Here is a 21,322-nt window from a genome sequence, read left to right as displayed (position 1 = left end):
TCCACTAGGTCTCCAAGGTCCCTCTCACAGTTACTGTTTTTGAGCCAGGTCTCTCTTAATTTGTACTTATACTTTTGATTCTTCCTGCCTAAATGTAAAATTTTGCCTTTCTCCACATTAAAATTCATTTTGTTGGATGGGGTCCATTGTTCAAGTTTGTCAAGTTCTTTTTGGATCCTGAGCTTGTTTTCGGGGTTGGCTATTCCTGCAGATTTGACGAGTTCCCCTTCTATTCCCTCATCTAAGTCCCTCATTTTTGAAGATACTGAAGAGTTCTGGGCCTAAGACAAAACCTTGTGGTACCACACTGCCTACTTCTCTCCATGTGGATATAGTACCATTAAGGACTACTCATTGAATACAGTTTGTCAGCCAGCTACAAATCCATCTGGTGGTGATCTTGTCTATTCCAGGGGTCTCCAACCTTGGCAACTTTAAGACTTGTGGACTTCAACTCCCAGAATCTGGGAGTTGAAGTGCACAAGTCTTAAAGTTGCTAAAGTTGGAGACCCCTGGTCTATTCCACATTTTTCTAGCTTACCAAGAAGTAGGTTGTGGTCTACTTTGTCAAATGTCTTACTGAAATCTAAATATACTATGTCCACAGCATTTTGCTGGCCTACTAATTTAGTTACTTTATCAAAGAATAAAATAAGATTAGTTTGGCATGATCTGTTTTTAACAAACTCGTGCTGGCTACTAGATATAACTTTATTTGCTTCTAGTTGTTCGCAGATCTGTTTTTTGATTATCTTTTCCAGGATATTCCCAGGTATTGATGTTACATCTTCTTGTGAAGATGGAGAAGGCAAAAGGCAAGTCATATTTAGAGCCAACACATTACTAAATGCAATATATTATTAAAAAATGTAAAAGAGGAGGAAACCTTCTGTCATCTGGAGGGCTGCGTAGAAGACCAAGAAGCATATCTAGTTGGCAGCGCTGTCATCTGAGATTCAACTAGGTTAGATTTTTCCCCCCCAAATTGACATACTTTGAATTGTGCCAATGTTTATACTTTTTTTTTTAACTACGGAAAAGGTAAGAAACTCAATTTTGTCATTTCCAGAAGCAACAAAAACTAAATGGCAAGTCTTATTTCTTCTGAATATCACGCTTGCCCAAAAACCCAATTTTAATTTTCACCACACCTGAAAGGTTGATATATTGTTGCAAGCACCACATATGTCAAGGCAGGCAGAGACTGGGAGTTATTGGCTTTCACATAGACTCATTTCTTTTTCTGTTTGCAGTTTCTTCTCTAGAGTGAGCTGTAGATCACAGGCAAACAGGAGCCAGGTGATTTTCCAGGCTGATACACACATACACATTCACACACGTATTCTGCCCACTCCCTTTGAAAATCAAAGAATAGCTGTAGCTCTTGCAGAAATGTTAAGGCAGCCGAGGCAGAGTATCCAAGCAGCAGTGCCTACCTTCTCTTCTTCTGCCCAAGAAAGGAGAGCTACCATCTTGAAACTGTCCCTTCCTCTCCCTTCCCATCCATTCCCCAGGTTTCTTTCACGGCATCAAAACAACAGTAAACCCTAACAACCAAGGGCTTCTTCTGGCATTTACATTTTATTAACATTTATTTCATTAATTGTTTTACTCTTACATTACAATCGTCTGGTGGTTTATTATTCCTTTTCATTTTTCTGAAAATAAATAGAGAAGTGAACTGTGTAAGCTGGATGCTTTCTGGAGTTTTGGTTAAACTTCATGATTGGATCACCATCTCAGATCTTTGCAAAAAGAAAAAAGAAAAGAAAAGCAAAAAAAAAGCAAAAAAAAAAAAAGCACAGCTTTTCCTTTCAAAAACGATGGCATTTGAAAGAAAGATTACCATAGCCTTACTTCTGGCTATGCAAGCTGAGAGGAAGCACAAGGAATCTTGTTCTTGAAATAAACGTATTGGATATAGGTTACAAAAAATAATAATCATATCCTCATTTAATTGTGTAGGTTAAGTCAGTTATAAATGGATCCCAGACTCTGGCTTGATGCTTAGGAGCACAATCAACTATTTAACCTTCCCTGAGTTAAATGCCACTTGAGGAGGGACAGGAATGGCAATTGGGGGGCTGGGGGCTGGGGGGGGGGGAAGGGACAAAGATTTAATGTTCCAGCAGAGCTGACACTCGAATCAGCAAACTGGTGTATAAAATCACCACTTATTTATTTCCATCACTAATTTTGCAGCTTGGGCAATAAGTTCTCAGCTAGCAAACTACGCACAAAGCAGGCTTCATAATGAGAACCGGGAGGTGGATTTTGCAAGCAAGACAATGCTCAGTTCAATCATAGAGAAGATGAAGAGGATGGCTCCCTGCTCTTCACGGTTACGAGACTTCACTTTCATGCTTCTCCACAGCTTTGCGGACATCTGCCCTTGGAGCCAATGCCAGAAGAATTAACACAATTCAGGCACAATTCACACAAATCAAGGAAGGCCTTCTTAAGCTATTGAAGCAGTTTCCTACGTGAGATTATTTCTCTTAGGTTTGGCCAGATCGTGGTCTCCGTAGTAGGGGAAATCAACCGTTCTTTGCAGTGATCACGTGCCCCTGCGCATATAAAAGTCCTGGGCATGTACAGAGCTTGCCACTGTGCAAGTGTCTGAAGCAGAGGAAGGACTTCTACGCGGGCGCTGGCCTTAAGCCTGCTGCAAGTACCTGCATCCATTAATAAGCTGATCAATAGCACTTCTGTAAAACAGAATTGGGGAGGGAGGGCGGATTTAAGGCAGTGGTACGATAAATGAAATCTTTATTGTCTATGCAGAGGTAGCAGGCCATTTCTTGTGCTTAAGGGGTTCTACCATGAGTAAAAGGAGCAGAGGGTCACTGCTTAAGGATGGAGAGGGCATAAAAGGGGAAGGTCCCTTGCCCTGTAATGCTTTTTCATGTATCTACTCAGATGTTACGCCTGTTTTCCAACAAACACCACAGAAACTGGGGTACTTTCCTGTTTTCCCTTCCACAGTGGCAGCCAACTCTTATTATCTGCAGCATTAACATTTTCTCTCTCTCTCTCTCTTTCTCTCCCTTAAGATTCTCCTTAATTTTTTTCCCCTCTTGTTTCCGGCAGGACAATGGATGACAGAGGTGGCCAGTGGCATACAGAGTGGAAAGATACGCATGGGCTATCCAAATCAGGCAACCTGCTAGCATGCAACTGCCAGGGCAGCACTTGGCACAACACAGGTAGCAGCCACAGACTTTCTAGGAAGAACATGTGGAACAGTAGAGCATGTTCTGAATTCAATCCTGATTTAGAGGAAAACCCCATCCCTCTTCCGAGAAGAAGTTTAAACAACCAGAGAAGCAGTCATTAGTAGTGGTAGTGGTGGCGGGCGGTGGAACTCGCTGAAAATTTAAATTCTCCTTTTCCAACAGTTCCTGGAAGTTCCAACTATGAAGAAGACCACGCTTCTCTCCCTCCCCTCTGATGCAGAATCATCAGTAGCTAAAGTCAGGAAGAAAAAAAAAATGTTCAAGTCACGGGGTTGCACAGCAGCAGCAGCAGCAGCAGCCAACACTAACATTCAAGTCATATTTTCACTATGTACATCGTAAGTGAGGCATGGTTTTGCCTGCCAGAAGATGTCCAGCCCTGACAAAGCAGTCACACGCTGTTATCTGATGCGTTTCTCTACTGAGTACACAGAGATGTAGTAATCATTGCTCCCAACTGCCAGGTGAGGCTGTGGATAGAGAAAGAGAGAGAAAAAAAGTACATTATATACACAAAGAGAAATAGGGACGTATTAATTCCGATTGGCCTTAGTTGGCAGCCAAAATTGGTGCTTAATGCTAACTTTCCTCCTCCCACAGAGGGGAAGAGGTTGGCTTTAGGATCAAAGGCATTTTTGGTTTCACCGGGTTTATCTGCTACCACTGCCGAGGCCATCCCTCCTTCTCTGTCTCAGTGTGAATGGAGGGTGAATCTCATGCCTACAGTTCAATGCAAGGAGCTTCAGAAAGCAGGGAAACAGCTAGCTGCTTTTCTGAAGTGAGGCAAGAAAATCGCTAGCAACTTCTCCAGAGTTTGAGGAAAAGGTGGCATATAAAAACAAACATATACAATACAGCGATGTGGTCGTCTAACATGCGGAAAGCCTCCTCTGGGTGGGTGCTCAAACTTTATCCACCTCACTAAATAAAATGGGCACCAGGTTGACTGAAAGACCAGGAATATTGACAGGCTCAGGTGGCTTCATTATTGTGGACTGGATTTTACTTTCATTTTTAAAAAAATGCACAAAAGCTGCTCGTGAATATTCTCACATGTTAAATACGTGTGAGTTTTTTTCCATTCAATAACATTTGAGAAATCTCTATCTAGGAATAGGAATAGCATTTGAATTTTTTGAAATGAATTGTTAGTGTAGTATATGTATACTTATTTTAATATTTGGCGCTGCTTTCCAGAATCATGTTTTCCTGGGACACCTTACAATACCAGTAAAAGCACATCGTAAGGAATTTAAAACGAAAATAATAATTGTACTCCGCTGTTTCTGCCTCCAGATACCATTAGATGCATTGTTGCTCCTGCCAGCTATCTTAGTCAGTTGGAATCAGCAAACCACCAGAAAGCATTTGCACTCGCACAGTGCCATGCACTCCCATTGGCTGTCCTGTATGGCAAGTATAAAAGGATACCATTCACGGAAAAACTCTGTCTCTGTAACTCAGGAGAGGTGGAGACTGTGGGTCACATGCTCCTTAGATGTTCCTTTTATATGGAGATTAGGAAAAAACATATTTTGCCAATAACTGCTAGGTATCCTCATTGTTCCGACACTACCTCTCTTCAGTGGCTGCTTAAGGATGAACAGTCCATAACTACAGCACAGGTGGCTAGATTCTGTGCAGCAGCACTGGGGATTCATTGCAAATACGTGCCTTCTCCACCATAGCGATGTATATAACAATTGTGGCTAACCCTTTGCACTGCTTAGTCATTTGCCTTTTAGCATTGAACCTACAACAAGCCAGACAGTTTAGGGATTGCAACTATCATATAGTCAGACCATGTATAATTGACCCTGGATTTTATTATAGATTATAGTTGTTATTTATTATTTTATACTAGAATTCTTAAGTGTATATATACTGAGTGCTTTTATTTGTTCTGGTCTAAGACTGTAATAATAAATTGTAATAATAATAATAATAATTATTATTATTTATTAGATTTCTATACCGCCCTTCTCCCGAAGGACTCAGGGCGGTGTACAGCCAAAATAAAAACAAACAATACAATATACAATTAAAACAAGAATTAAAAAACTTATTACACAATTGGCCTAAGACTTTAAAACATTTAAAATTCTAAAAACCCATTAAAATTCATAATATAAAGTTAAAAACCAACAAAATTTAAGCCAGCCCCGCGCAAATAAATAAATGTGTTTTCAATTCGCGGCGGAAGGTCCGAAGGTCAGGTATTTGGCGTAAACCAGGGGGAAGTTCGTTCCAGAGGGTAGGAGCCCCCACAGAGAAGGATCTTCCCCTGGGGGCCGCCAGCCAACATTGTTTGGCGGACGGCACCCTGAGAAGTCCCTCTCTGTGTGAGCGGACGGGTCAGTGGGAGGCATGAGGTAACAGTAGGCGGTCCCGTAAGTACCCAGGCCCTAAGCCATGGAGCGCTTTAAAGGTATTAACCAGAACCTTGAAGTGCACCCGAAAGACCACAGGCAGCCAGTGCAGTCTGCGCAGGAGTGGTGTTACATGGGAGCTACGCGGAGCTCCCTCTATCACCCGCGCAGCTGCATTCTGGACTAGCTGAAGCCTCCGGGTGCACCTCAAGGGGAGCCCCATGTAGAGAGCATTACAATAATCCAAGCGAGAGGTAACAAGAGCATGAGTGACTGTGCACAAGGCATCCCGATCAAGGAAGGGGCGCAACTGGCGAACCAGGCGAACCTGGTGAAAATAATAATTGTAATGCCATTTATAAATTATAAAACTGTAATTAATGGTATGCCCTCCGGATAGCTTTACTAATCCTGCTTTTAAAAACATATTCAATTCTAGAAGAGAAGTTCTACATCAGAGAAAGGAGACTGACCCAGTGTGGATGAAAGGCTAGGCAGCTGATGGCACCTACTCTCTGGCCCATGAATCCATCGTAATACTTGATATTGTTGATCAGCTCACCATGCCCATTGTAGATAGCAGTGAACTGATTCATAGAACCACTGCAAAGTAAAACAGAACAATATTAATCTTCCAATAGCTAAGACTTAAGAGCAGGCAAAAAGGAGATGATTATTAGATGGTAACATAAAACTCATAAAAAGCTGCCATCTACTGATTGTCCAGATGTTTGCAATTCAGATACAATATGTTTAATTAAGATGCTTAATCTTAATCTTAATCAAGATGCTTAATTAAGGAAAAGAAATTGAAGTGTGTTTAAGAATAAGATAATTATTTCCTTTGATTTCTGGAGGAACAAAAAGCTGCTTGACTGAAAACCAGTGGTGGGTTGCCCCTGGTTCGGTCCGGTTCTATAGAATCAGTAGTAAAACTGACAAGATGCTCCACTTACCTGCCATGACATCATCATGGGTGATCTGAGCATGTGCGCTCCCGTTGCAAACCGTTAGTAAAGGTAAGTAGAACCCACCCCTGCTGACAACCTTTAGATCTTACCATGCAAATAAATTGGCTTGGGGGTGAATGTCCAAAGCTGTTAATCCTTTGACTATCTGGAGGACCTTTACTGATTCTGGCATTCTTGGATCAAAGAAACGGACATCTCCATTTACGCTGCAGACAGATGAAGCAACAGACTGTTAATAATTTGTCCCAATATGGAAAAGAGACTTTGGGTATCTCAAAAACTTCTAATTAGCATCAAATTAAGCAAGTGCAGAGTTAATGCTTAGTTTATCAACATTTCTCCTTTGCCTTGTTCATCCTTGTGAGCCTCTTTTTTAGGAAGTATTCACAAAGCTCAAGATAGTACAGAAATCAGCATGAACATGTTTGATTCAGCTCATTTGTATATATGGAAATAATGCATAAGGTTTGGGTCATTTCGTTTTTTATTTCTCTAACCATTTGTAATGACCCTGGGAGACAGGAGGAAGACTCTCAACCCAGACAACTACCATGCCAAAAGTATTTCAGACCACAGAAACAAAAGGGGAGTGGGAAGTGTCTCAGAAAGGACTTTCCCTAGTGTCCCAAAGAGTAAAAATAAAGAAGAGAAAAGATACTTTCAGATTTGCAAGACTTGTTAATGTAACCTTACTATAAGGATAGAACTAATAATCTTGATTGTGCTTCTTACCTGGACTACAGATAGTCCTCAATTTATGATCTATTTGAAAAGGGGACTTATGACCCAGATTCAAAGTTCCAATGGTCAGTCAATGGTCACGTGTCTGCACTCTGGGTGCATTGATGGCTGTTTGCGGTGTCCCACGGTCATTTGACTGCGTTTTATGATGGCTTTGCTGAAAACTGGCTGTTACTTTTTTTTTTTTGACAAAACAGCACCATAGCAAACTATGGGTTCATTTAACAACAGTGATGTTTGCACTTATGATCATAGCGTTCGTAGCTACGACTGTGGTGTTCGCTTAAACACCATTGCAAAAAATGTCATTTTATGACCGTTACGAATCACTTCTGTAATGGGCAGCCTTCATTAAATTCGTAGCTTGAGAATTAGCTGTATCTCATGGGACTAACATCAACCCTGCAAGTCAAGCCCTCTTTGTTTCTATGGATTGAGATACCTTTTGCATGACAACCTCCTGTTCTCCCAAGATCATCCCAACAAACTCTGTGTGAAGTCATCACAAAAACTGTATCTGGTTTTTCTATTGGTTTCATCTCGGGAACAAAACTCATTGAGTTCTGAGAGATGGCAACTGACATGGATCTAAATCATGTGATGGAACAATTTCCCCATCATATTAGTTTTATTTATTACTTATCAACGTATTGGTTGATTTCATTCAGGAGTTAGGTCATTCAGGTTCTTTTATGGTAAAGTTTATGAAGTCTTATCTCAGGCCAGAGATAAGCATTTTTCAGCTCAAAAATGTCATAGAAGCACACCACAAGAGAAGACTTAAATCTCCCCATTTTTCAGCATAAGCAGCTTTGTTTTGGCAAATTGTGAAGTCTTGTGAAGAGAGATTCTGATTAAGTGCAGAAACTTAATTTAAAAGCACGTCACAGACAGGCAGCAGTAACTTAAGACATTTGTGACTTTTTTTTAGAATGAATGATTTTGAAAGTGGTGGGAGTGTCATTCGGCTTATAAAATAATTACCAAGAGTTTCAAATTAAGATTGTTGGAATATTGAATATTGACCTCAGCTTCTCTTGCACTTACATTGAGAGAAATGACTACAAACAGCTGGAAAAAAGAAATCACAAAAAAGGCATTGATAAATCTGGTTATCAAAGCCTTGAATGTCAGTGCAATAATTTAAATGCCAATATTGAAATGTAGCAGACAGTAATGGGAAATCTTTAGCAGTAGTTAAAACTGCTTTTCTTCAGACACATCAAGAACTCAGACATTAAAGAACTGTAGGTGTTGCCAAGGGGTTTGCCAGAAGCTGCAAACCTCTTTAGATTGGAGAGGGTCAGTCTTAGAGCCCTTGGGGTGTTACCTGTCCTAGTTCTGCCATTAGAAACTTCTCAAGGGATGTTTCTTCAAAACTGGCAACTTTTGTGATGTGTGGACTTCAGCTGTCTGGAGAATTCTGGGAGTTGAAGCAGGGGTGAAATGTAAAATTTGTAACTACCGGTTCTGTAGGTGTGGCTTGGTGGTGGGGTAATATGACTGGGTGGGTGTGGCCAACTTTTTTTTTTACTTTTAAAAGCATTTTTTCTACAACCTCTTCAGCCAAAGAAATTGCAAAAAAATGCTTTTAAAAGCCTGTGATGATCAGGCAACTCAGCTGGGATCGCTGGAAGAAAAAAACTTTTAAAGGGCTCTGATGATCCCAGCTGAGTTGCCTGATCGCCAGAACCTTTTAAAAGCATTTTTTTACATGTTTTTAAAGGGTACTGACGATTCCAGCTGAGCCGTGCGATCATCAGAGGCTTTTTTTTTTACTTTTAAAAGCATTTTTTTCAGCCGAAGAAAAAATGCTTTTAAAAGTAAAAAAAACCCCAAACCCTCTGATGATCGCGTGGCTCAGCTGAGGCGGGGCGGGGTGGGGGCAGGGATTTTTGCTACTGGTTCTCCGAACCACCCACCATCACTAGCGGATCGGGAGATCCAGTCCGAACCGGGAGCATTTCACCCCTGAGTTGAAGTCCACACATCTTAAAGTTGCCCAGTTTGAAAAATAGTGTTCTAGCAGAAGGCAAGTAAAGGTTCGATAAACTACTTCCATTTAACAAACTTGGGAAAATCTGAGTGGGTGATGGCGGGCTAGGAAGGGAAAGAACAGAAAAGAAGAGTGAAAGGAAGACAATTATAATACGTGAAACAGAAAAAACAGAGAGATGCTGTTAGCCCCTGTTGGAAACCAAACACTTTAAATTAAATACACCGATTGTTTTTCATACAAGAAGAAACAAGGTTAATTCCTATGTTATCAAGTTTCTCATACCAAACAATTGTTAAAACAAAATCTTAATTGTTTGTGATCCACTGTTCCTGCAGCTGTGAAAAGGGAAGGAAACTGCCAATAATTTTGCCAACTGCAATGGCATGAAACATGCAGAGCTCTCTATTCGGCATTCCAGAGTCAGCCTCCCAGTTTTTAAACTCTATTACTTTGGGCAAGTTTAGCAATCATATCTTAATGCCCTTATTGCAAATAAAAAGGTGAAAATAATTTGATTTAAAAAAACCACTATAGCATCCTCTTAATGTAGTTCAGAAATGTGTGGATAGTGATTTTAACCCTTCCTCTCCCCTTTTATGGAACTAGATTAATCATACAATCAATAAAAAAAATCTAAAAGATATATATGAAATCCAGAGTATGAAGGAACTTTCTATCATTTGGGTTTCATACATATCTTTTAGGGGTTGTAGAATTGTGAATGCAGGTTGACTTTCCAAGAGTTAGTTTGTGTGTGTGGGTGGGGGTTTGTTACTCATTTCAATCGTTTTTTAGGATTTTCTCTTGCTGGTTATATAACATGTATCAAGAAACTGGTCTTCATAAGAAGTTGAAAAAAGTATGTTAATAATTGATGATACTTCAAAAATAAAGAGCTTGACTATCCTGTCCCTGTATCAAATTGCTTTAAAATCCATGAAACTAGTTCTTTTTTATTATAAAATGTGCTTTGTACAATAATAAGATATACTTTACTTATATTGGCCACGTCTGATAATGTTCACAAAGATTTAATTGTCATCCCTCTACTTTTGGGAAATAATTCAAGAGTTGAACTTTCATTTGTAGTACCTCGTTGCTTTAGAGTTGCCATAGGCTGGACTGAAATTCTTAGGCCCACCAGCAGGCTTTTAAAGTAACTGCTGATTGTCAGAGACATGTACATTTTCTTGGCCAAACCTCAATTATTTGGAATTCATCAAGACATTATCTTAGCTCTGGTTAGTTCTCTATTTTCTTCTACATTACTCTCTGAAATTAATCTTTTTTGCTCTGCCTGGTTTAACTTAATCTTGACCAGAGGTGTCAAACTCAATTTCATTCAGGGCCACATCACAGTTGTGTTTGACCTTAGGGGGCTGGGGTGGGCGTGGCCAACACATCACTCGTGTTGGGGGCTCCTGTGGTGGCCTGAGCGCTCTGTCAGGGAAATTGGCTCCTGAGCTCCGTTTTTGGCTGGGACGGCCTTCTGCAACCCTCTGCCAGCAAAAATGGAGCTCTGTTTTCACTGTCAGAGGCACTATGGGCCAGTCCTTCACTGTTTCCAGGATGGTCCTGCGGGCCAGATCTAAGTATCCCAGAGGCCAGATCCTGCCCCTAGGCCTTGAGTTTGACACCCCTGATGTCAAACTCTACTTTTCTACTTTTGCTCTTCTATTTCTGCACATGGGATCCCCCCCCCTTATTAGAGGTTATTTATTGTTCCTTGTTTTATAACCCTCATATTGGATATTGTTTCTTTATCTATTTGTCTTATTGGATCTATTAGTTATTACTATTTCTTTTAAAATCTCTTCAATCTGCCAGTCCTTATTTTTTTCCTCTTAATACACATCACCTTCTGATTATTTCTGCTCTACAGATATTTTTCTCCTGCCTAGACCATAACTAATTTTTCCTATTTGTCTTTCATGCCCATGGCCTTCTTAGGAATGAATGTATTTGTGGGGTTCTCAGTGCTCTAGAGCTTGGTTGTTTTCTTGCAGATGTTTCATTACCAAACTAGGTAACATAATTAGTGCACTGATGCTCAACTCTGAGCTACATATATTCTCTTCTCTTGGTATTAATGTAGTTATTTCCTTTGTCTGTATGCTGCCTATTTCCAAAGGCTCCCAGGAACATGTCTCTCTTTGCAAAAGTGTCAATAATATCTTTTTGCAGGATTCTTTGATTGTTACCATTCACTTCTTTTCTTTAGGTCTTGCCTTTTCCTCAGACTGCAGTATGTTCCAATATTTGACCATTTCCCTTTAATTATTAGGTGACTAATATCTAAAGCATTTAATTATTATTACTACTGCTACTACTAATAACAATGTCAGCTGTAATCCAACAAGACCTTTTGTTGGGAGGGTCACATTCTTCCAGAATTATCCGAAAGGTTAAAAATACAATCAAAAAAGGCTTTCCACAGGGAGAATGAATGGCAGCTACAGGTCCATTGGGAGTATACTAATCCATGAAGGAACTGCAAGGGTTGTAATAGCAATAGTGTATTGACATGGAAGAAAAAACAGAGCTCTAATAATAGGATGAATGATGGAAGCACCAATATTTGATTCTTTGTGCACAGATCAGTTGGAAGCTAATGGTGAACTGCTCGAAGGCTGAGAGCATATAATTCCTTTCTACCTGAAAAATAAATCATGGTCTAAGCCAGCTTTTCTTAAGCTTGTTGATCTCTAGTTTTGTTGGACTATATGCTCCCATCATCCTAGAAAGCAAATGGCATTGGTCACATTGTCTGCAAATGATGGAAGTCACAGTCCATCAGAACAGGAGGCCTTCAAATTGAACAAGGCTTTGTAAACCAAAAACCAAAAAACTGACACTGATGCAGAAAAAAAGATTGCATTTTTCAGCCAGGCAATTAGAAAAGCCAGTTGCCAGTACTCAATGCTATGAAATGAAGGCCACAGGGAGAAGATGCCCTAGCTTTCACATCTGGTGTTAAGCTGCCAGTGGTGTAGCAACGTTATCATGCAGCATCCCTGCCCTATAGAGAGAACAGGAGTGCTAAAGTGTGGGGAGGAGTAGAGTGGGGTGGGGAGAAGTAAGATAGATGTAGATCTAGACTTGTATTCCAAAATAACAATTTGAACCATGTATATTACCATGCTTACCACCCAACTAGTTGATTATAATATTTATACTGGTACACCGTACCACACCCACCACATGAGCAGCAAAGCGATTACACAAATAAATCAATGTTTATATTTCTGGTGCCCTAACACTTTCTTGAATAACCTGCATAAGCCAGTGCCTTGTCTCTTCCAGTTTTACACAGAGTGAGACCTTTCTTTCTTTCTTATGCTAAAATGGTCCAACTCCGGCATTGTTAGTTCTTCAAAAACTGCAAAGACCGCCTAAGTAGCAAAACATTTTGAATTTCAAACAACCTCTTTGGAGTTTGAAAAAGTGGCCTTGAGTTCACAAAGGCTTGTTTCAATTCTCTTGGAAGTGTCACATGCTCAAAGAAATCTCTGTTGAGGCTCAGGCCATTTCCACCTCAAAACACTTTTGGGAACGAATGGTTGGGAACACCTGCAGTGAATTTGAAGCTGAGCATTTCAAGCACAACCATTTGGAGTGCAAAACATTTTGCACACTTCTACGAAGGAGTCTTTCCATGCCTTGCTATCGATTAATGCAGTGGTAAGTTTCAAAAATTTTTACTACTAGTTCTGTGGATGTGGCTTGGTGGGTGTGGCATGGCTTGGTGGGCGTGGCTTGGTGGGCATAGCCCGGGAAGGGTACTGTAAAACCTCCATTCCCTCCCCACTCCAGGGGACGGTTACTGCAAAATCCCCATTTCCTTCCGATCAGCTGGGACTTGGGAGGCAGAGAATAGATGGGGGTGGGGCCAATCAGAATTTTTACTACCGGTTCTCCGAACTACTCAAAATTTCCGCTACTGTTCTGCAGAACTGGTCAGAACCTGCTGAAACCCACCTCTGGATTAATGGCTTGCCTCTGTAACAATCTAAATATAAACAGGAATTTCTGCACTGGAAGTAGTGAACAATTGTAATTTGCTAGCAGCATATAACTGAGTGAACAGATCAGATTCAAAGCATCTTATAATACAGGATTCTGTATGTGCTACAACTGCTTTTAGTGGCTTTTTTTTACATCTATTGCTACAATCAATAAAAACAAATTCTTTCATTAAAGTTGACTCTCACTTTTAAGACTGAATTTGTACTAAAATAATTGACAACTCTTTTCGAAAAGGCTTATTGGGCTAAGGCAACACTGAGATTCTAAAATCACCTTCAAGGAATTCCGGTCATTGTAGTGATTGAGAATTAGTTACTGGGTAAAAAAAACAAAACTGAAATATCTACCTACTGCTGAAAAACAAAAGTAACTGTGAGTAATTTGTTCAGAGTCAAAAGAACATGATTTTAAGATTTGTTTCACAGGCAGAAGAAAAGACATGATAATATTTGTTTATCTACAACTGCTGTCACTTTTTCTATGCCCTTTCTTGCTACAGTCATAAAAGCAGAATGTGTAGAAAGAAAGAGAGATGTCCCCAGATCCCACAAGAAGTAAACAGACACTCAAGCTGCTCAGTGTTTCTCTTGTAGACAGATCACACCTCTGAAGTTAGAACTGACCTTGCTCTACCTGTGAAGGAAGGTGGAAAGAGGGGTGGTAGATGATTATTTTCTCCTGTATACTTTTCTGTTACACAGATCTCTAATTAATCTTTTAATTAGATTAATTTATTAATCTTCTGAATTAATAAATATCCATATTCACGATCTTACGTTTTCTTGGCTGTGAATCTATGATCTTTAAACGTTGTTGCTCAACCAGTGCAACTATAACATCCTTCCATAAAGCGGTGCCCTCCAGATGTGCTGGATGTCAATTGCAGGGTGAATAACACGCAGGAGGAGGAAGTTGCTTAACAAGGAACTTTCAGCATCTCTCCTGACATGAATGTCTCCCTAAATTATATTATTCATCCAGGCTCAGAGATGCTGCATGTGCCTAATATGACCAGAACTGCATGTGCCTAATATGACCAGAACCAGAATCAAAAGCAGTCTAAACTGGCAAAACAAATCATGGCTTCAGCATTAAAAGCAAACAAATAAAAAACACATAGTCCCTCCAGGAGAAAGGCTAAGCTGTAAAAATTTGGGCAGGGGGCTTTTCCTGCTTTAGACAGAGGTATTTCTCCCTTCAAAGATCAGTTGTGCGGTTTGGGGGTCTTTGGGGACCCAGTGGGTTCCCGAGTTCTGTAGGCTGCCCAAGAAGAAAGCTGCCCTTGGCATCAGCTGCTCTTTTGGGAGCAGCTCGTGTGCTACCAGTTCCCTCCTCTGACTCTGGAAGACATCTGTGCTCTTCAGCCGTGCTCTTCCTTGGCATGCTTTAAGACCAAATTAATAACTTATTTTTACAGCTTAGCCTTTCTCCTGGAGGGACTATGTGTTTTTTATTTGTTTGCTTTTAATGCTGAAGCTATGATTTGTTTTGCCAGTTTAGACTGCTTTTGATTTGTGACTACTGTATTGTTTCATAATATTACATATTTTATTTGGATGTTCATTATTCTTTATTGAATTTTGCTAGACGCCAACATGGGCTGGCTTTGCTGGGACCATGCGGGATACAAGTATACTAAATAAATAATCAGCAGTGAGTACATAAGGAGGCACAGGGGCTTAGTCCTGGGATGACAGAAATTAAGTCACACATCTTTTAGGCAATATTAGCTGATAGCCAGCTCCTGCTGTTGCTACTGTCTTATACTGGGAAGCTCCGAGCTTTGTCTAATATTAGCCAGGACATTATCACTGGATTTGCACAACAGATTTAACCTAGTGATCATATCTGCTTATTTCCTTGATTCGCAAAGCACATTTCTAGCTTGCCTTTCCTCTGGGGCATCCAATTCAATATATATTCACAAAGCTTACGTTCTTTCCCTTTTGTATACCAATTAGCCTGAGGTCTTCAGGAAATTTGCTGTTTCAAAATCCTTCACGGCATGCCTGAATTGCATTCTCTTTTGGCAAAACAAACTGAACAGCATGTTACTGAAGATAATAGGAAAGTTATATAGGAGTCAACGCATACCCTGTTCCAAGGAAGATTTGAGTCCCTTCTGAACCTGAATGGGAAATGCTATTGCTGAAGATTCTGATGCTTATCCAATAGCAGGGGCTGCCTGTGGATTCAGAATCAAGGCTTGAGGGAACCACACAGGGACTTCCAGGGGAGGTATGGTGAACTGAAGATGTCTCTGCAAAAGCAGAGCTGATGACCATGGCAAAGACCAAGGAACTGGTGAGTAGACCTCCCTGGATAAAGAGAGTATGAGAGATTGCTTAAATGTGCTCTGGATGGCTGCTCCTGATGAGGAGACTGCAGGATAGCACTTTTCTGTGGGTTTGAGTACAGGGAGACAAAGGGATCAGTCAACTTGCTCACACACACAGCAGAACCACTTTGGGAAATTGTCTATTAACCATCTGAAAAGACCTTAGGAACAACAAGTCTCAAAAGTCATGGCGAACCTTTTTTTCCTCAATGCCGAAAGCACGCACGTGTGTGTGCCGACACCCATAATGCAATGCTCCTGCAGGCCACGCCCCCATGCATGCACATGCAGCCCCACATGCTCCCCCCCATGCATGCACATGCGACCCCTGTTTTGTTGCTAGTAGGCATCCCTGAAGCCTCCTGGAACAAAAAACGGGGGGGTGCCCCCCCCATGCACGTGTGACCCCCCCCAGCTCCCTCACATGCGCGTACAACCTCCCACCCCCCTGCGCATGCGCACGTATCCCGGCAAAAAATAGAAAATCATCTGGCCAGCGGAAGGTGTGTGGGCATGCGCGGTGGAGCTGACCCGGGCTTCGGCTCGTATGCCCACAGAGATGGTTCCACGTGCTACCTGTGGCACGCATGCCATAGGTTCACCATCACGGTTATAGGGTGTGAAGAGTTATTATTTTTTAAAATACTTATTGTGATGAAGCTTAGAAGTCACTTCTTTATATAGTAGAACCTCTGGTCACAAACGTTTCTGACCATGACCAAATCGGGTTCCGACCAAAAAATTCACAATTTTTTTCTTTTTCACGGCTGATTTCCCTTTCCATGCCACGTTTTTTGTAAGCGCCAACTTTCCAAAATTAGGTTTGGGTCACAATCAAATTGGTTTGCAACCAAAGTTACGGAACGAATTATGGTCGTGACAAGAGGTTCTACTGTATATGTTCTTTCTTTTTACTACATTCTTTTCTTTTTCTTGTTTCTTTCTTTTTCCTGCAGTTTTTATTATTTTTTCTATTCTTATCTCTTCTGCAAGTTAGGTTCGTATTAGTTTTTACTATCATAATCAAAATTCTTAATAAAATTATATTCCTAAAAAGGAAACAATCATACAGAGCTTCACATCCTGCAAATTAAAGTACTTTACTTCATTCCTAGGGAAAATAAAGATGACAGAATTTGCTGCCCAATAGCAATTGTGAGGAAGTATTACATCACAGAGAATTTATATGCTTTCTTAACCCGAAGAAGAACCTCTCTAAAAAAACAAATGGCAATATAGAGGCAATAATTTATATTCTGCTGTCCCATGAATGGAGCACTTAATAGAGAGAGTGCTCTCACATCACATTTATTGTGAATAAGAAATGGATTTATGCACAAAAAATTGCTAGACAGGGAAATAATTTTGCATAGCTATAAGCTCAGAACATGCAATGAAATCTCTCCCACTGTTTCTTTTTTAAGTTTCCTTTCTTGCTACCAAAAGATGTGTGAGTGCCAATGTGATCTAGTAATTAAGATAAAGGACTAGGAATGAGGTTCAAGGCCACTGTTCTGACCTAGGCTTCCTTAGAAAGTATAAAGCATGATCCTTGTCCGGGCAAAACCTCTTTTATTTACACGGCTATGAATTATTGTCATTCACAGTCCGCAAGGCTTCACAAATAGTCTTTCAGGAGAATGTTTATAAACACCCACCTTATCTCCCTTGGAAGGCTGCCAGAAAACTAATTGCCAAATGCAGGGCAGGGTCAAACTTGGCACAGAGTCAAACAGAACTTTTCAAAGCTTGAACTGACCAAATGAACTAATTGCTTCCTGCAAAAGCTCACGTCCCGTTCGCTCCTCTTTTATGTCTTATACGAGGGGCCAATCTTCCCCAAGCCTTGCTCCCAAATCAACCCTGTTTTCTTAATTGTTCTTATCTTCTGGCAGTTCTGCGCATGCACACACTGGGAACAGGCCCCCACTGATGTCAGACTCTGGAGGCTCCGGAGACTCCAGAGGCAGCACATAACTATCAGATGGCCTTGGCCCCCCTTATCCAAGCTTTCCCAGCCCCCAGGACTGGCCCAAGTTCCTTCCCAACCTCCTGACTGTCCGACTCTGCTGTCAGCTCTGCTGGCTGCCGGTGGGCCACAACAGCCACATTCTGCCATGGAAGGTCAACTGGCAGACAGCTTTCTCTGTCAATCCAACCTACCTCATAGTTAGGTTACTTTTAGGGGGAAAAAACAATTGGAGGGAAAACCCAGCATGTTGCCTTGGTTCTTGAAAGAAAGGGAAGTTACACATCAGAGGTGGGTTTCAGCAGGTTTTGACCAGTTCTGGAGGACCGGTAGCAGAAATTTTGAGTAGTTCGGAGAACCGGTAGTAAAAATTCTGACTGGCCCTGCCCCCATCTATTCTCTGCCTCCCAAGTCCCAGCTGATCAGAAGGAAATGGGGATTTTGCAGTAACCTTCCCCTGGAGTGGGGAGGGAATGGAGATTTTACAGTATCCTTCTCCTGCCACGTGTCAGCGTTCCAGAAAACCCCCTCCCCAAGTAAAAACCCCAAAGCAGGCATCTGTCAAAGTTCCTTTACTAGGATAGGTAAACTGGCACATCTGGGAAAATCCGAATCTGAGAGATCCGGGTTTTCCCTCAGTAAATCAAAACCCCAAAACCACCCCGATTCCTCTACCGATCACATGCTCCAATCGCCAACTGTCCCATCTCGATACATCATTACGACCACTCCTTCTCCAGCTGCAGGACCGGCCTGACCTTGACTGGCAGGAAGAATGTTATTGTGTCTAATGGGTCCCTCTACTATATCCCCCCCCCTCCTACTTTCCCACACGTGAGAAAGTGGCAGCAGGGAAGCTTCCGGCCTAGTATGGCTTACAAAGCTGACACCACGCCCACCAAGCCACATCCACAGAACCGATAGTAAAAATTTTTGAAACCCACCACTGTTACAGATCTAAAGAACAAATTATTCTTTTGGCTAGTTACCCAGCTCTTCCCTTTTGCTTCAGCATCAGAAAAAAAATCTGTTTAAAGTGGAGAATTTACAGTTTTCAAAATGAGAGCTGTCAGCTCAGATTTCTTCCTCACCCACCCCCTAAGAATAAAAAAAGCAGGCCTAAAAACTGGGCCCCATTTCCAGACTTGTCAATTGCAATACTGAGGTTTCTGTTCTGTGGGAGTTCAAAGGGTTCAACTGGAAAGTCTTTTCTCTTGGATTTAGGTGCTCCCTCTTACAAATACTGTTGTCCTCCCTGTATACAGCTAGTTCTTGACTTACAACAGTTAATTTAGTGACCGTTCAAAGTTACAGTAGCACTGGAAAAAGTGACTCAGGATTGTTTTCCACATTTACGACCCCATGGTCACATGATCAAAATTTGGAAACTTGACCACTGACCCATATTTATGACAGATGCAGTGTCCTGGAATCACGTGGTCACCTTTTGTGATTTTTGACAGGCAAAATCAATGGGGAAGCAAGCTTCACTTAACCACAATCTTAAACAAACTTAAACAAACTTAAACAAACACAAACTTAACAACTTCAGCAATTCACTTAACAACTATGGCAAGAAAGAGCATCAAATGGGGTAAAACTCACTTAGCAACTTTCTCACTTAGCAACAGAAATTTTGGGCTCAATTGTGATTGTAAGTCAAGGGCTACCTGTAATTTGGCTCTCCAATCTTAGGTAAGACTGATAATTAGCTGCAGAGCTGTACAATTTTGTCAACTACTGTGAATAGAGTTTGTTCTAATCAATCTTCAGAAAAAACACTGCCTTCAGGAACAAGTCTTTCCTTTTGCCACTCCAGGTTCGAATCATGAGTTAATTGGTGGACAGAAATGCCAAAGTAAAGAGCTCAAACCTCATTGCTGTTTAAATACTGGAGACAGCTTTTCAAACAAGAGTGCCCAAAGTAATGTTTTAGCAGGAAAATGTCACATAAATATTCAGAGGTTCTTGTTCCTTTTCATTTACTCCATTTTTTTTTACCTGACACTCATGATGTTGCCTTCAGGATGTTTCTGCAAATATGCCTTCACCACCCAGGCTGTATGCTCTCGATAGGTCATCACACGGCTACAAGTGAAAAGGAGAAATTCTGAAAATAAGATGCTGGAGAAAAACCTGAAGCTGCTTACAAGGAAAACCATCTGTTTCCTGGGATGGCTTGAAATGAAGCTATAAGCCACTGAAGGAGAGCTGGCACATTAAGGCACCCCTCTTCCTTCAGTTGTCCATCTCAGCAGGCTGTGTATTGGGCTTGATAAGTGCAGCAAAAAAGAAAATGGAAGTCAGGAGAAAAGATAGGCAGCAACCGTGCCCTGTGTGTATGTGATTTAAACCCTGCCTTGCACAATAAAGTAATAGGAGCTTATCTGTCATTTAATGCCAGCAGTAATTTATTTCATGTTTATTTCAGGCAAGGGAAAAATTCACATAACATTGCTCTATCTTTTACGTTAACAAAAATATTTTTGGTTAAAAAAGCTGCACCCATAGCATTTGTTTCTAAGTCCGTCCGTCCTTCCTTCCTTCCTTCCTTCCTTCCTTCCTTCCTTCCTTCCTTCCTTCCTTCCTTCCTTCCTTCCTTCCTTCCTATCCATCCATCTATCCATCCATCCTACAGGAAGGACTGTATGTTGTTAAAATTCATCCAAGCTTAAAATGTATATGGAAAGGGCGAATAGGAAAATAATCTTTGCAACAGATGGTAATCTGTGGAACACTGCTGGAGCAAGTGCTCCTACTTCATGCCTAGCCCCTCAGCCCACCAGTAGAGTCAGAACAAATATATATTGTTGATAAGAGGAATGAGGTGACTGTCTTACCATTCACTCAGAGCCATCCGTCGGTCATAAACCCGAATGGAGCCATCTCCAAGCCCTGCTACAATGAGCGAACGATGAGAATCACAGGACAGACTGGTGACACAGCTGTCAGCCCCCGTGGGAATATCCTAAAACATTAAAACAGCAATTCAAAACTGAAAATAAGTTAATAAGTTTTTAAACAAGAGATTTTTACACCAATATATTAAAGATTGGAAATTCTTTATTGTTAGATGTTAAGCTGATTGGTGAGCAGATGGTGGAAAATGTGTAAGATAGAAGACAAGGGGAAGGAGAATGCTTAAGACGTGATTTTGATGGTATTTTTTTTAAATATATATATATATATAGGGTTTAATTTTTACAACTGACTTATTTTGGGTATAAGGTGTTACTATTTGATATATGTGAGGTATAAAGGAATGGGAAGATGGAATATTGTTTAACTTTTGGAGGACAGATAGAAAAATTTATGGATGTAATGTTGGTATTTGGTTAAATAGAATTTAATTGTTATAATTGATATATTTTGGATATAAGTTATAATTTTAATAATGTTATTTGACAGATGTAAGGTAAATTGAAGAAATATTAATATTAGCAATGTTATTTGATTTATGTAAGTGATATTAAAGATATGAGAAGATAGAATATTGTTTATTTTTGGAAATTGGATAAAAATTTAAGAATTTAAGCTGGAAATATGAATTATATTTGGGAGACTGTTTAAGGAAGAAAGGTATATTATAAAAGAATTTCTGATGAATACTGGAAGATGGAATATCGTCTTGGTCTTGATCAATGAAGATTGGATATTAAAACTATAAGATTCT

General features: G+C 40.6%; 1 protein-coding gene across 1 annotated transcript in view; it reads right to left on the bottom strand.

The window, feature by feature from the left end:
* Nucleotides 1-1,562: 1,562 nt before the first annotated feature.
* RPTOR (regulatory associated protein of MTOR complex 1) overlaps nt 1,563-21,322 on the bottom strand; it is a 478,109-nt gene continuing 458,349 nt past the window's right edge. The window contains exons 30-34 of the mRNA XM_058165601.1: nt 20,490-20,617; nt 19,651-19,737; nt 6,666-6,782; nt 6,079-6,208; nt 1,563-3,706 (exon numbers count right to left, since the gene is read on the bottom strand). Of these exons, the coding sequence (XP_058021584.1) occupies nt 3,638-3,706; nt 6,079-6,208; nt 6,666-6,782; nt 19,651-19,737; nt 20,490-20,617 (531 nt within the window). The 3' untranslated portion in view covers nt 1,563-3,637. The remainder of the gene's footprint in view (nt 3,707-6,078; nt 6,209-6,665; nt 6,783-19,650; nt 19,738-20,489; nt 20,618-21,322) is intronic.

This window comes from Ahaetulla prasina, chromosome 2, assembly GCF_028640845.1.
Source record: "Ahaetulla prasina isolate Xishuangbanna chromosome 2, ASM2864084v1, whole genome shotgun sequence".
NCBI classification, from domain to species: Eukaryota; Metazoa; Chordata; class Lepidosauria; order Squamata; family Colubridae; genus Ahaetulla; species Ahaetulla prasina.
Note: the sequence above shows the minus strand (reverse complement) of the source record. Positions and strands in the feature narration are given on the sequence as shown.